Source organism: Eretmochelys imbricata, chromosome 8 (genome assembly GCF_965152235.1).
Source record: "Eretmochelys imbricata isolate rEreImb1 chromosome 8, rEreImb1.hap1, whole genome shotgun sequence".
Lineage (NCBI taxonomy): Eukaryota > Metazoa > Chordata > Testudines > Cheloniidae > Eretmochelys > Eretmochelys imbricata.
The window spans coordinates 79,177,627-79,191,922 of NC_135579.1; the positions used below are offsets into that span (position 1 = coordinate 79,177,627).

The 14,296-nt window shown below is 39.6% G+C and overlaps 1 protein-coding gene across 1 annotated transcript in view; it reads left to right on the forward strand.

Annotated features, from left to right (window-relative positions):
• The window catches only part of SYDE2 (synapse defective Rho GTPase homolog 2), a 50,442-nt gene extending 37,168 nt beyond the window's left edge, over nucleotides 1–13,274 (forward strand). Inside the window, exons 5-7 of the mRNA XM_077823788.1 lie at nucleotides 2,524–2,705; nucleotides 5,072–5,303; nucleotides 10,928–13,274. Of these exons, the coding sequence (XP_077679914.1) occupies nucleotides 2,524–2,705; nucleotides 5,072–5,303; nucleotides 10,928–11,430 (917 nt within the window). The 3' untranslated portion in view covers nucleotides 11,431–13,274. The remainder of the gene's footprint in view (nucleotides 1–2,523; nucleotides 2,706–5,071; nucleotides 5,304–10,927) is intronic.
• Nucleotides 13,275–14,296: the final 1,022 nt, after the last annotated feature.

Genomic DNA, 14,296 nt, shown 5'->3' on the forward strand with positions numbered 1-14,296 from the left:
TGTTGGCATCCCACAGAATCACATTTCTTTTCTCCTTTTCCTTCTCCCTTTGTACCCCAATCCTTTCCAAAATGACCTTTATAAATGGTCATCTGCATGTCCCTCGTTTCAACATCTTAATGTTTGAACTGTAGCAGTAATTCTCTACTAGTTAGTGTTTTCTGGGATCAAGAAAATTTTCAGAGGTAGGTCCTTGCATTCACTGCTGCAAAAGTCTGTAATCTTGATACAGTCTTACGTTTAGTGAGAGTTGCAGGAGTTCTGCACTTCTTGGGCTTGGACATATAGTTGCCAAAGAGGTGATAGGTGGAAATGTCAATGAATGGGAATGGATGCTGTATCCATTTTATTCTGTGACCACTGATCTACTTGTTAACTAGTGCAGCAGCTGTAAATGCAACAGGTGGTTAGAAAGTGGGACGTTGGGTGGGGTTGATGTTTTTTGTTTTAGGGAACAGCTGCTCTTTTCTGCTTTGGATTCGTGTTAGTAGGCAGAGTATGGCCTTTATTGGTACTTGGTAATCAGGCACATTTTATAAACCAAAGTAAGAAACAATGAGATGAATAGGAAAGAAATTAATCACCAGGCACACATGAAGCCGTGAGTCACTAGACTTTGGCGTAGCAGAGAGATTTAGGTCATTCCTAGTTACTGTAGCTATCCCTTCCCTTTCCTGAGACAGCAGATATGTGGGAAGGCTACTGTCAGCTTCTTTTCTGCTCTTTCCCTACTTCTTGTAAATGGCAGGATCCTGGAGTTACATTCTCCAACTCACCCTTGAGAGAACTGTGGATGAGATCACTGATAGCATGCAGTTTCCATGCATGCATGTGCCCACCCATACAGGCATCTTTCCTTTGAGAGTATCAGGCACTTGTCATATGTCAGGCATCCTCTGGTGCCTTCACCTGGATTAAAACACTGTCTGTGGGCCTCAGTATAAGTTAATGTAAATGCAAAATAGTTATTCGAGTAATCAAGAACTTTTATGTTATTTTCTCTTTTGGTATTCTGGGTCTGAATAATTCTAGACAGTTGTACTGCACTGCTTTTCTTCTGGAAGGACAGAGTCTTTTACAGAAGATGGTAGAACCACCAACGCAGAGGAGCTGGTGTAGTAAATAGCACTGTTGAGAGCCTAACAAAGACTCTATTGCACTGTCATGCAGCAGAGCCAGCAAGTAGTGTGGAGCAGAACAAAAGGGTCTGGGGAAGAGCAAGAGAGCAATCTTAACCCAGTGGGGGCAGAGTCCCAATTTTGATGCACTTGTAGACTTGCACTGAACAGCAATGAGAAGCATTATTTGTATGAATAATCCTGTATTGAGAGAACAATATCACTCTCATTCTGGGGCTACTAGAGTTCTGTCATTAATGGGTGTATTTAAGGTGTTTTCAAATTTTTAATGTGTCCTGGACTATGAAAATGTCTGCGAAAGAGAGTTCTGATTCGAAATAAGGCAATTAATCTTCATTCTTGTGTGTGACTTTAATACTAGTATGAATTGCGTATGACAAGTTTTGGTGGAATGCATTTGTGACCTGTCAGAACTGGAGAGATTTTTATCATGGAGAAATAATATGCTCTCATGTAGCAGTCATTACTGCACCTACTGTGCACAACACAGGCAGTTTCTAAAGTGCTCTGTATACTGGCACTGCAAAAATAGAGGAAGGATAGTTCAGTGGATGGGGACTGGCTTGGGAGACCTGGGTTAAATTCTTGATCTACCACAAACTTCCTGGGCAAATCACTGAGGGTATGTGTACACTGCAGCCACAGGCTATGTATGATTTAACCTAGCTAGCCACCTGGGTCATTACCCAGGGTTCTGGACTGGGTTGTACAGCCCATGCTGAAGCCTGGGATGCTGCAGCTTCATCTATTCGGCATCTGTAAAATGGGGATAATAGTATTTTCCTACCTCTCAGGGATGTTTTGAAGATACATTCATTTAAAGATTGTGAAGAGCTTAGATACTACAAAAAGAAAAGGCGGACTTGTGGCACCTTAGAGACTAACAAATTTATTTGAGCATAAGCTTTCGTGAGCTACAGCTCACTTCTTATGCTCAAATAAATTGGTTAGTCTCTAAGGTGCCACAAGTACTCCTTTTCTTTTTGCGAATACAGGCTAACACGGCTGCTACTCTGAAACCTGTCATTAGATACTACAGTAAATATAAAAGAGAGAGGTCTGAAGTGGGTCTGAGGTAAGTCTAGTACTAATAGTGCTATAAGCATATTTGAAAAAGTTTCCAGAACCCCAAAATGTTACGAAGTAATGAAATAACGTCATTGGGCAATTACACTCCCAGTAATTCAAGCCGTTGGGAGCTCCCCAAATAATATGATTTTAGTCTCTTCTTATTTCCCCTATGCAAATGTAAGATGTAGAAAACAGCCTGGCGAATTCTCTTGTGGGAGGAGTACAGGTTATGTGCCTTACAACTCCCAAGAAATTCTGCAATGTGAGAGTCTTCAGTTTGTTAAATGCATCTGTTCCTGTGTCTCTTGTGAAGGTGTCCTCAAGGATTATCTAAGAGAGCTGCCCTCTCCCCTGATAACTAAGCAGCTCTACGAAGCAGTGTTAGATGCCATGGTGAAAAATCCCTTGAAAATGACAGCAAGCGGTTGTGAAAATGACCCAAGTGACTCTGAGCATACGGTGGCCCTTCTGGATTGTCTGCCAGATGTTGAAAAGGTGAGTACTACTGGCCAGCTAAAAACATAATAAATCGCCAGTTGCAGAAAGGGAAGGAACCCTTATTAGACTACACATAAATGCTGCTGAGTTCTTATACTTCCTATTTGTAACCCAAATACCCACTTGATAGATAACACTTTCAAGCTGTCTTTAACTTTAAGATCTGCATTGCTGGGTTTAATTTGTACTTTGTGTGATTTACCTCTTCCGGTGTACAAAACTGAATTAAAAATGGCATACAGGTATTTTTTAATATTGTGAAAACTCTGACTATGAGTTGTATTAAATTCCCAGAGCTCTTTTTGTTATCCTGGGTCTCCTGGCCAATGCTCACCTGAGTAATAGCATTCCTCTCCCCTAAACATATGTGATAGGGCTATAAGCTGCCATATGTTGTAGCGTAAGAGCTGCCGTGTTCAAGAGCATCAGTGCATCCTTGACAGGCAAAGTGAACCCTGTATATAGATTATGGAGTGCTGTGGGAGGATTCAGTCTGAAAGGCACTCTGTAAATCCCTCTTGCTGAATTATTATTATTAACAATAGTGCAATAAAACTTTAACCTTCAATGTTTAATTGAATATGTTATAATAATGTTAATACATCTGTTTATGCCAACATAATTTATGTTGGCATAAATAGATTTTACAAGAGCAAAAGTTAAAGGTTATTAACAGAAAAACTAAAGAATGCGAACTGACTTGATTAAGTTTAATGTGTTTACTGTAAATGGACAAGCAAATTGCTTCTAAGCAAAGTAGAACGTAGTAAATGTTTAACCTTTAGCCAGCAAATGTGCTTGTGTTAAGTGTTTTATTACCTTAATTTAAAAGATGAATTAATGTTCCTTTAAGAAATTTTTATTGACTTGATTGCCAGCTGTTTGCTGGTTTTTCACTTCTGTGTTGTAAAGTGCCCAGAGTTCAGGATGGATGCTTCAGTAATAAATAAAATGATCCCATAGACAGCAGCTAGTCTGCGCTGCAGAATTGAATGCTCATTCTCCATCGAGGAGGACTGCATTTGAGGTGGTGAAAGGAGCAGGTCCTGCTTCTGTGTTTGTACATCTTTTCTGTTCTCTGATAGTTCAACGACTGCTTAACTTCTTGGTCTTACTGTTTAACACATAACAGTACAGTGCCATTGCTCTCAGAGGTGCACATCCGATGGCAGGTGTGCCCAAACCGCAGCTTATGAGCCACAGGCGGCTCTTTCACAGTTAAAGTGCAGCTAACAGAGCCCCCCCATCTACCACACTGGAGGAGTCGGGGGGGGAGCTTGTGGCTTCTTCTCTGCGGTGAGGTGGTGGGGCTTCAGCCCCATGGGGCATGACTGCCAGGGCTTGAGCCCTGAGATTCCCCTCCCCACGGGGCTGAAGCCTGAGCCTCGGTAGGCACATCTAACTCTCAAACTTTTGAAGATTATCATATGCAGCTCGGAGGGTTAGTAAGTTTGGCCACCCTATCCTATGACTATGTGATGTATTGCCTGAGGTACCATTCTCTCTTCCTGATGATATGTGTTCTTCAGGAGAGATTAAAGGAGCAGCCTTGAACATTTTGAGCAGATACTAACCCCTCATTGGGGTGTTTATGGGGTTGCACATTCATAAACAAAGCCCTTTTCTTCAAGATTACAACTATTCCTAGAAGTTACCCTTCTAACTGAGGGGTGCGGTACAAAGGACTTGAGTGTCCATGGCTGACAATCCAGTAGTTTTAAAGAATACTCAATTCATGTAGGGCCAGATTTGGCCATCCATAACGCCTGTTGAGTCGTATTGTATTCTTCTAGTCCCACTTTGTTTAGTGGAACTATCACTGGGGTAAGGAGCTAGACAATATGAGTAAAAGCACCAGAATCTAGTCCTTAATATTAAATGAAAGACACTTCCCCTTTGCAAAAGAATCCTTGTAAGCTAAGCATTTTGAATGCTGAAAAAGAGGTAATTCTAATAAGTCATTTCCACTTAAGGCAGACCTGGGTGGCCAGAAAACTGGATGGAGGTCAATTTTTATTTTTATCAAGCCAGACTGACTTCTTGTGTCCCTGCTGCTTCTTCAGTTTCTTTCCTTTCTCTGATGTCCTCTTTTCACTGTAAGAAAATCTATACACGTAGATCAGAGGTCAAGTAAGAGAAAAAATTTTTGCCCAAGACATCTGTCTTAACCAGCCTGCACTGTAATGGAGTCTAATACAACTTGATGTTCAGTGCTTAGATACTGCAGTGATTGTGTTATGGAAAAGCCTTAGATATGTAACAAATACCCTTGAAAATAGCGCTGTTGAGCAAGAGCCATAGCATGATAACGGACTGTATTTTTGCTGTATCTAGTTACCTGAAACTTAACTTTTTCATTTTAGGCAACCCTAAAGATGCTGCTGGATCACCTGAAATTGGTGGCATCTTATCATGAAGTAAATAAGATGACATGCCAGAATTTAGCTGTGTGTTTTGGGCCTGTCTTACTGAGCCAGAGGCAGGAGACCTCCAATCATAATAACAGAGTCTTTACAGATTCAGAAGAGCTTGCTAGTGCCCTGGACTTCAAGAAACACATAGAAGTTCTTCATTATTTGCTCCAGCTATGGCCAGGTAATAAAATTTATGAAATTAATTCTGTCTGATGAGAAAGCAATGTCAACAGATCCTAAAATATAACCAGATCTTTTACTGTGTGACTATAGAGTGTGGTTTACAGGGTATACAAACGGTATTGGGGCTCTTCTCAGTTATTGGTTAATATGTCACAACATACTAAAGAGACCACAGTAATTTTATTATCTATTGTATCCAACTGTTCTATCAAAATGTGTCATTCAGTGAGAGATCCTGTGCTTTGGTGATCTATCTACCAACTGAAAATGACAAGATTTTTAGTGTATTTTGTGTGTGGTTCTCAAGCAATTGTGATAAAAGATACAGAAATAGGCAAAAAACCCCACCTAGTGGCGGTGCTCCTACACACGACCTAACTCAGGTTTCTGATGTGTTTGGTCATTTTGCTGGCTTTGGCCTGAACAGGTATAGATTCTTTTGGTTTTATGGGTTCTTAACTTGCACAGACAGACCTGCTGAATTATTATTTGTATTACAATAGTGACTAGAAGCCCCAGTCAGAATTTGAGACTCCAGCTGTACAATTGTGTAGCAGAAGGCTTTGGGAAAATAGGTAATGACCCAATCTCTGAGAGGTGCAGGGCACCCATAACTCCCATTCACTTCGTTGTGGATTTCATGTGCTTAGCAGCTCTTGGGAACAGGCTCGAGTAGAAGGGAAGGGAAACGCTGATATTTTTTAATGAACCTGCCAGAATGCAAGTGAAGGACATAGTTCTGTTCGGATCTGTGCTTCAGAGGTGGAAGGATGCTGCTAACTTCTCATTTCCTAAGGCAGGGGTGGGCAAACTTTTTGGCCCGAGGGCCACATCAGGGTTCCAAAACTGTATGGAGGGCTGGTTAGGGAAGGCTGTGCCTCCCCAAACAGCCTGGCCACCGCCCCCTATCCGGCCCCTCCCACTTTCTGCCCCCTGACTGCCCCCCTCAGAACCCGTGACCCATCCAAACCCCCTACTCTTTGTCCCCTGAGCGCCCCTTCCCAGGACCCTCGCCCCTAACTGCCCCCCCAGGACTCCACTCCCTGTCCCCTGACTGCCCCGACACCTATTCACACTCCTGCCCCCTGACAGGCCCCCCAGGACTCCCACACCTATCCAACCTATTGGATAGGTGTGGGAGTCCTGGGGGGCCTGACAAGGTTCCCTGTCCTCTGACACCCCCTGCCCCGAACCTCTGCCCTATCCAACTGTCACCTGACTGCCCCCTGGGACCCCCTGCCTCTTATCCAACCCCCAGCCCCCTTACCATGCCACTCAGAGCAGCAAGTCTGGCAGCCGCGCCACCTGGCCGGAGCCAGACAAGCTGCCGCGCTGCTGTCCAGAGCGCTGCCCGTGCGGTGGCGTGGCTGCAGGGAGGGGCCAGGGGACAGCCTCCCAGGCCAGGAGCTCAGGGGCCAGGCAGGACGGTCCCATGGACCGTAGTTTGCCCACCTCTGCCCTAAGGTGTTCAGGCACCTGATCAAAGCCCATTGTAGTCAGTGGAAAGACTTGCATTAACTACCATGGGTTTTGGATTAGGCCCCTTATGAATTATTTTTGTACTCTCTCTCCTGTTTAGTAGCTAGCTATTGAACTGGATCCTGCAGTAATCCAGAGTACCAGGCTCAGCTATTGCAGTCTCATGGTTGTAAACTGGAGTTTGAGAAGATTATTGTGGGGTTCTTTAGTATCTTTTTATAATAGTTAAATATTCCCTGGCCAACAGAATCCATCAGTCACCAAGAGATATGTAAGTGGGAGGAAGATGAAGGTCTGCTATATCTCTTGTTTCCTGATGTGAACGATCATTGAAGCCCACTTAGTTTCATAGTAATCTGATTTGTGACAGTGATCAGAAGTAATCTATTCCATTACCTACCTGCTTGTTAATATGTGTTTCTCAAATGTGCACAGAATTAAAATTTTTATTTTTGAGATTGCAGAGGTTAACTATAGTGATTTCATGAACTGTTTTTTCATCTGTTTTGCCTTTAGGACATACTAAAGCCTCTTGGGAAACTATTTGATTTGCATTAAAGTATCCTTGAAACATAAACTATTTGATATGAGATTTAAACCAAATCCAAGTCACAGAGATTATTTAGTTTTAACTCAAACAGAAGAAATCCTTGTTCTTTCGTATAAGATTAACAGTAGATATATAGGAAATGTCTGAGGCTATGTTGTGGCATGTGTTTGGGATGGCAAGTGACTCAGGTATAAGTGAAGTATGAAGGCCATCATATATTCTGTATATGCCATTCTTATTACAGAAAATCTGTTTCAGAAATGTTTGAGAATAAATATTTGTGTATCCCTTTACCAATAAATCTTTCATACCAAGAGTCAAAATACAGGACCGGGAAGGAGAGGAAAATCATAATTATTACAAAACCTAAAAATTTACCTAAAATAGTTTTCCCATACATCATAATATCACAATTGAATTTGAGGTTGATATCTATCATCTGCTTGGGATAAAGAATAAAAATGCTGTACCTTTTAGAGAATGGGGAATCTCCACTTTTCCAGTGATGGATAGCAGTGGTTCTCCAGCTCTTTCTATCTGCAGACAACTCACAGAGAGAGCTGCCCAGTTTCTCACTGGATGGTTCTGAAAGCATTTAATTCCAGAAACCACCAGGAAGGAATCCTGCAACTCAGGACTGTGTGAAGGAAAGAATTAAATATTTCTCTGGCAAGTTGTGTAAGAATAAATAAATAAAAGTTAATGGCCATTTGAAACCATTTTAAGTTTATGTTGAAACAGTTTGAAGTGTTTTTCCTGGAGGGGGAGATGGATTAGCAGGCAAAGTGCAGGTCAGGCATATGGGCACAATGAGTGCAGTCTGCAGTTTATTACATAATAACTGCATAAGTGGGAATAAAGGTGAACTTCAAAAGTTTATTAATGTTTTTGTTTTTTAAGATCACAAATATATGTACTAATATATTTTGAAATAAAAGTATATGAAGTCCAAATTTTTAAATATTAATCTTGTAACTCCACCAGGTGTACCCTAGCTCCTTTTTTCTTGGGAGGAAGATCTCAAAGTGGGTGCTGCTTTATCTAGCTAGTAACTGTGGTTATTATCTTTGAGAGTCTTTAGAATGATTGAAGTCAGAGAATTGTTTGGGAAGATGTAATCTGTCTTTGGGTGGAGCTGTGAAATGCGAGGGGTGGGGGCGGTAGGATGAACAAACAAGTGGAGGGAAACACAAGAGTCTTCTGCAGGCTCGTTTAATTACCACAGAAATGCCAAATTTCTGAAGATACCATGGAGAAGTGTTTTTTAAAAGTACCCTAAGGTTTCCTGTGCTACATTAGATACTGATCAGCATACATCATATTGTGGGACAGACAGTGACTGAGCCTTCGGGCATACCTCTTCATCACTATCTCAAGCAATAACTTCCACCCTGGCAATATCACTAGTATCCATGCTGCTGCTGCCGCCAAAAATGCTTGGCACAAAATCACTGCACCGCATGCTAATGCCATTTTAAGGTCCACAACAGCTGCAGCAATCCCTCTGTCTGTGAGCACCTACTTACACTTTATATCCTGGCAATAGGAATGATGAGTTTGTTAGGAAATTGCGTAGAGGAAGAAAAACCCAGTATAAGTATGCAAACTCTCATCCATTTGGTTTGGGGTGTTTTGTTTTGGATATTGAAATGTCTAATGCCCACTGCCAGTCAGATATTCTCAGCCATTAGACCAGCACTTTGTGGGGAGCCAGTGTTACTTCTGACTATCACAGCAGTCTTGTGAAGCCAGTCGAAGGCCCTGAGGGGATGGTCCCCATCAGAAGAACTGGAACAGCTGCTTATCCAAAGGATAAATGGCAGTGCTGTGGTCTTCCATATTCTTCTGGTCTGACAATGATCCTGTCCTGGCACTGCCTCCACACTTAGGGGGCCAGGATTCCTATTCCTTCAAGATGTAACAAATGTACATCTGTTTCATTGTGGATGTGCTTTAGTATAACGACTCAACAGTCATTGACTAATAATGGAGCTGCTTGCTATAGGTTTGGCTAATTCAGCCGACAGAAATGAAAACATGGGTTGTATTTCTAGTTGCAAACTAAGGTGGGATTTGAACAAGTTGGTACCTTAGTTCACAACATGATCGCTTCTGCTGGGAAACTAAAGCTACTAAATGTAGCTTTTTAGACAGGATCATGCAATACTGTCAAGCAGGCAAAAGATACCATAAGTAGAGAAGAGGTTTCCATCCCTCCTGTAATAAAAGTGTACAAACCAATACTGTACAGTACCTTTGGTTTACAAGAACTGTGCAGAACAATGACTACGGTGAAATTTAAAGTAAAATATGAATGCTTAAATGTAAATCAGTATTCTGGGGGTAAAAAAAAATCTGACTCAAGAAGGAAAGATCACAGTCTAGTCTCTTAAACTTAATCTGCCTGTAGATTTAGCAAATTTGATAATAAACATGTTGTGCACAACTTCAATTTCCTTATTTTTCCAAGTGAAAACAAATGGGTCTTTGCTCAGTGGGAGAGTGTAAAGCCGGCAAGTTTTGCTAACCCCGGGACCCTTTGTGTTAATGGAGCATAGTCCAAACAGAAAGACTTTTGTTAATGTGAAATAAAACAAAAAGCCAAGAAAGTTCTTGAAGATTACTGTGGTATACCTAAAATGAGACTAATATCTTGCATAGAGACCAGTTATGGGTCCAGAGAGAAGAACATTTGAGACCTCCCAGGACTGAGCCCTTTATGCTTAAATATAGAGGACGTTAATCAAAAAGTGACCGAGTTGGAATCTTCCTGATCTCTAGGTATTTGTGTATGCTACATTTCTAGCAGTGAAAGAGAATGCATAACCTGCTTCTTTAATTTCAAGAGGTAATAGTCCACTGCACAGCAAAAAGAAGTTAAGGTATTTAGGAGGCATGGGTCAGTAAAAATATTTGTACTGTTTACCATAGGAAGCCGGTAACAGAGGAGGAGTCTTAGTAACTTATGCTGTGTAATCATGAGTTCAGGTAACACACTCAGATGGGTTTGATGGTTTATTTTATCTTTGACATGGAGTTATGGCTGCTTAGATAAATTAATACAAAAGAGCTTCTACTGGTAGTGCACAAAACTTGGGACAAAAGAGAAATGCAAGAGTTCAACTCTGATGTGCTTTCAGCTTCTCTAGGTGTTTCTCGAGGTGGTATTTTTATTGTGTTTTTTAACCTCTACAAGTGTTGCCTGCTTTTTGTTACACCATTTAGTTTGGAAGAGGCCTGTGAGCTAAGCTGTTTGCTTTTATTTGACCATAGCTAGATGATGATTAACTCATGCAGTTGAGTTAATCAACGCTCTGGAAGTTTTCTGTTTTTAAATGGACTTTTTCGGTTGCGGATTAAATATGGCATGAATCTTCAAAACTGAGCTTTCCATTAGATTTTCCTTCTAATCCAAGTGATGTCAGATAATGGCAGAAAAAATAATAGTGGAATGTGTTGGCCATAAGTTTGCATGTATTAATGCATGTTTTGAGTGTGTAAAGTAGAGTGAAATAAATGGACAACCTTTCATTGCTGGTCTCTACTAGCAATCTGATTGTTATGATTTTCATTAAACTTCTTCTTTGTTCTAGTGCAATGTTCAACTGCCAAAGAATCAACATACTCAAACATGTTTCCAGGGAACCAGTCGTCTTTGAATTATCTGAGACCCAAGAAGCAGCGGCCTCAGATGTTGAATTTGAGCAGTACTGAAATGTCAGGGGTACTTAGGCCCCGGCCAGCCAGACTAGACAGTCCCTCAAGTAATCGCTATGCAGGAGACTGGAGCAGTTGTGGGGAAAACTACTTTTTAAATCCAAAGGAGACCCTAAATGAAGCAGACTATGATGATGTTCCTTCGGAAGATACAGAAAGTGGGGAAGATTGCAGCAAAGTAGATGGACCAGATAGACGGATTGAACATGCAAAATCCACGTCTAAAGAGCATACATTGCAGACCTATTTGACAATGCAAACAATAGATTCAGCAGTGGACCACAGAGTAAACCTCAAAGACCTGCAAGAAAGTATTGATACTCTGATAGGAAACTTGGAGCGGGAACTCAACAAAAACAAACTAAATATCACTTACTAATTTCCTTGCGTGATACCTGCTGTTGATACCTCCCTGTTCCTCCACCCGTCTCTTCAGAAAAGTCTGTCTGTGGGTTTTTCAATGAATTGTGTAATAATCTGTGGCCTCCCTTGGATAAACAAATCCAATTTAGCCAATCCATTATTGTGGATCATTTTTCTTCTCATTAGAAGAATACATTGGCCTCACCCTTTGTGGTTTAAGTTGGCCTTTTAGACTATGCGAAATGATGTTAGGAAGAAGTGATTTCCCCTCTCACTCCTTCAAAGTACTATGCACTTATGAAGCTTGGACAGTATGTGACAGGAGCTAAGGTGCCATCTTTGTCTGCTCTGTGTAGCAACAGCACTCTTAGTTCCTGAAACTTTATACCTGGTACGGACATGCCTCTTAGTAGAGGATTAGTGTTTCTTGGCCTGTGATTTGCAGCATGAACTTTAGGTAGATCCCATTCTACCATGTATGTCACCTTTTGATTTGCAGTGCAAAGGCTGTTACGAAAAAATGCTTTTTATACGTATGTAAAAGTTTAATTGTACAAAATATTATTGTATTCCTGTATTAACGCTTTTCAGTAATTATTTAAACCTGCAAAAATTAAATATTTTTCTAACCTTGTTTGTATATATTTATGTACATGTTTGTATAGTTATATTGGGAAGCAGGAAATCTAAATTAGATAAGGAAACCATTTCTAAAGAGCTCCACATTGTGATGCCAAAACAAGGAATCGCTTGAGCAATGTAGCATCTGATTTTACGCACAGAAATATGTGCCAAGAGAGAGGACATAGTGAATCATTAATATAAATGACCTTGTGTCACATGTTACGCTTCAGTTCACAGCTGTTGACTATTAACTACATAAAGAAACCATCCAGTTTAGTTTTAAGAATTATTCCAGCATTTCCTAAGTGTTTCCAGTGAACCTGTCTGTTCCCTTTAAAGGTGCCCTTCAGGCAAAGAAGGGGGATGGAAAGGCTTGTGCTATTTATTTTTTTAATCCTTTCTGACGTATAAAGAAGGTCTGAAAGGGTTTGGGGTTTTCAAGCTTTTATTTGGTGGGGGGGGATTGTGCTTTTTATTTTACCTTCAAAATAGCAGACTGTTAAATCTTTAATACCTTTGGAGGTCATCTTGCATGATTCAGATGTTCATTGGGAGCTTGGAGGTGATAAATATTTATGAAAGGCAGTCGTTTTTCCCCCCCACCCCCAAGTGTTTTAATTAAATAGGTGTTAACCAAAACAAACAAAATCAAGAGTTTTAAATAGTCGGAATGAAAATTACATCCCCTCTCAATTAATCAAATTTCATTTCCTTGGTATCTGTGATCTCATAATACAATCATATCTCCTGTCATCCATAGAGTCTTCCATGGCAGGTAACTGAATTTCTAAAATAAAAAAAGCAGAGAAAATATTTGTTGTTAAATTTTTTAAAAATCTCAAGCCACCTTTGTAATGTCGTAACAAGCAAAAGGGCACAAACCCATTGTTTTTCTTTTATAGGCCACAGCATTTTTACTGGGAATCCAAACATCCGGTCTTAATCAACTAGCAGTATAGGATTTAACTTTCTTCTTTCTTTTCAGTATGTGAGCATCCTTCCATATCTTTCCTTTTGCCCTGTGGTAAGTGCTTTTAGCTAGTACATACTTCTATATATTGCCAGGTTTTATAGTTATTTATTTACAGTAGAATGTCATTGAGAACTAGGGTACAATTTTACCACCTTTTTCTAAAGGAATATCTGAGCATAGTTTCAAATGATTTATTCATTCTCATTAATTTATTTTTGTTATAAGTGTTAAAATATGCAATACAATATTGTTTAAAATGTAAATTTAACCTGACACATTTATCAATAAATCAATGTATTTTTTTAAACTTTTATACAGAATGTGTATAATTTTTAAACTATAAATTTTAATTCTAAATAAAAATTTGAATTGAGAATAAAATGTGATCAAGTCTAATAAGTGGTTATTTAAAAATATACTTTAAGCTATCTACTGTACATATTCTTTGGCAGAATATATTATTTAATTGTTCGATAGATACTCTAGTGGTTTGCAGAATTTTTTTTTTTCAGTCACTTGGAGTATTTTGTTTTCTAGATTGCAATTGCATTCATATAGGATTTTAAAAAATTATTGTAATAGCTTTTGTAGTCGATCTGTTTTTGTAAGCAACTTTGAAACCCAATGTTTTTGACCACAGTTCTTGGTATGTTGCAAAGATATGTTGATGGTTGGGACAATCTGTTTCCATATCATTTGTGTGAATATATTTAGCATTAAAATATTTCTGTATAAATATTCTTTGGTAAACCAGACTATTTCTTAAATTCTGTGTTTACAATATAGACTACAAATGGGTCCATTATGCAAAAATATTTGGAATTTTTTTTTATTTCCTAGTCTGAATATTGTGTTAACATTTTATGCAGCAAACACATTGCTTTATCAAAATTAATTTAAACTTTAATATTTTAAACAACATTAGAACACAGTAACTGGATGACCTGTAATGATTTACCTGAATTAATGTCAAGCTCATGAGTTGTTTAATTATACTAAAGCTTTCCTGTTCAGAGATTTTGTATAAGGGATCTAACTGCAGGTAAACAAAACTTATTTTGCAGTTGAATGATTGTGGTTGCCACATTTGCTTTTAAATGGGTTAAGACAACATCCTGTAATACCTTGATGTCCTGTAAACATCCCCCTCATTTGCAGACACAATTCCCTCTGGGTATTTTTTGTTTGTTATATACTGTGCCTATCTACATAACTGTTTATATAATAATATTTGTTCAAGTTGCAGCTTTCTGTCAGACTTAGCGTTGTAAAAGATTCTTAAAGA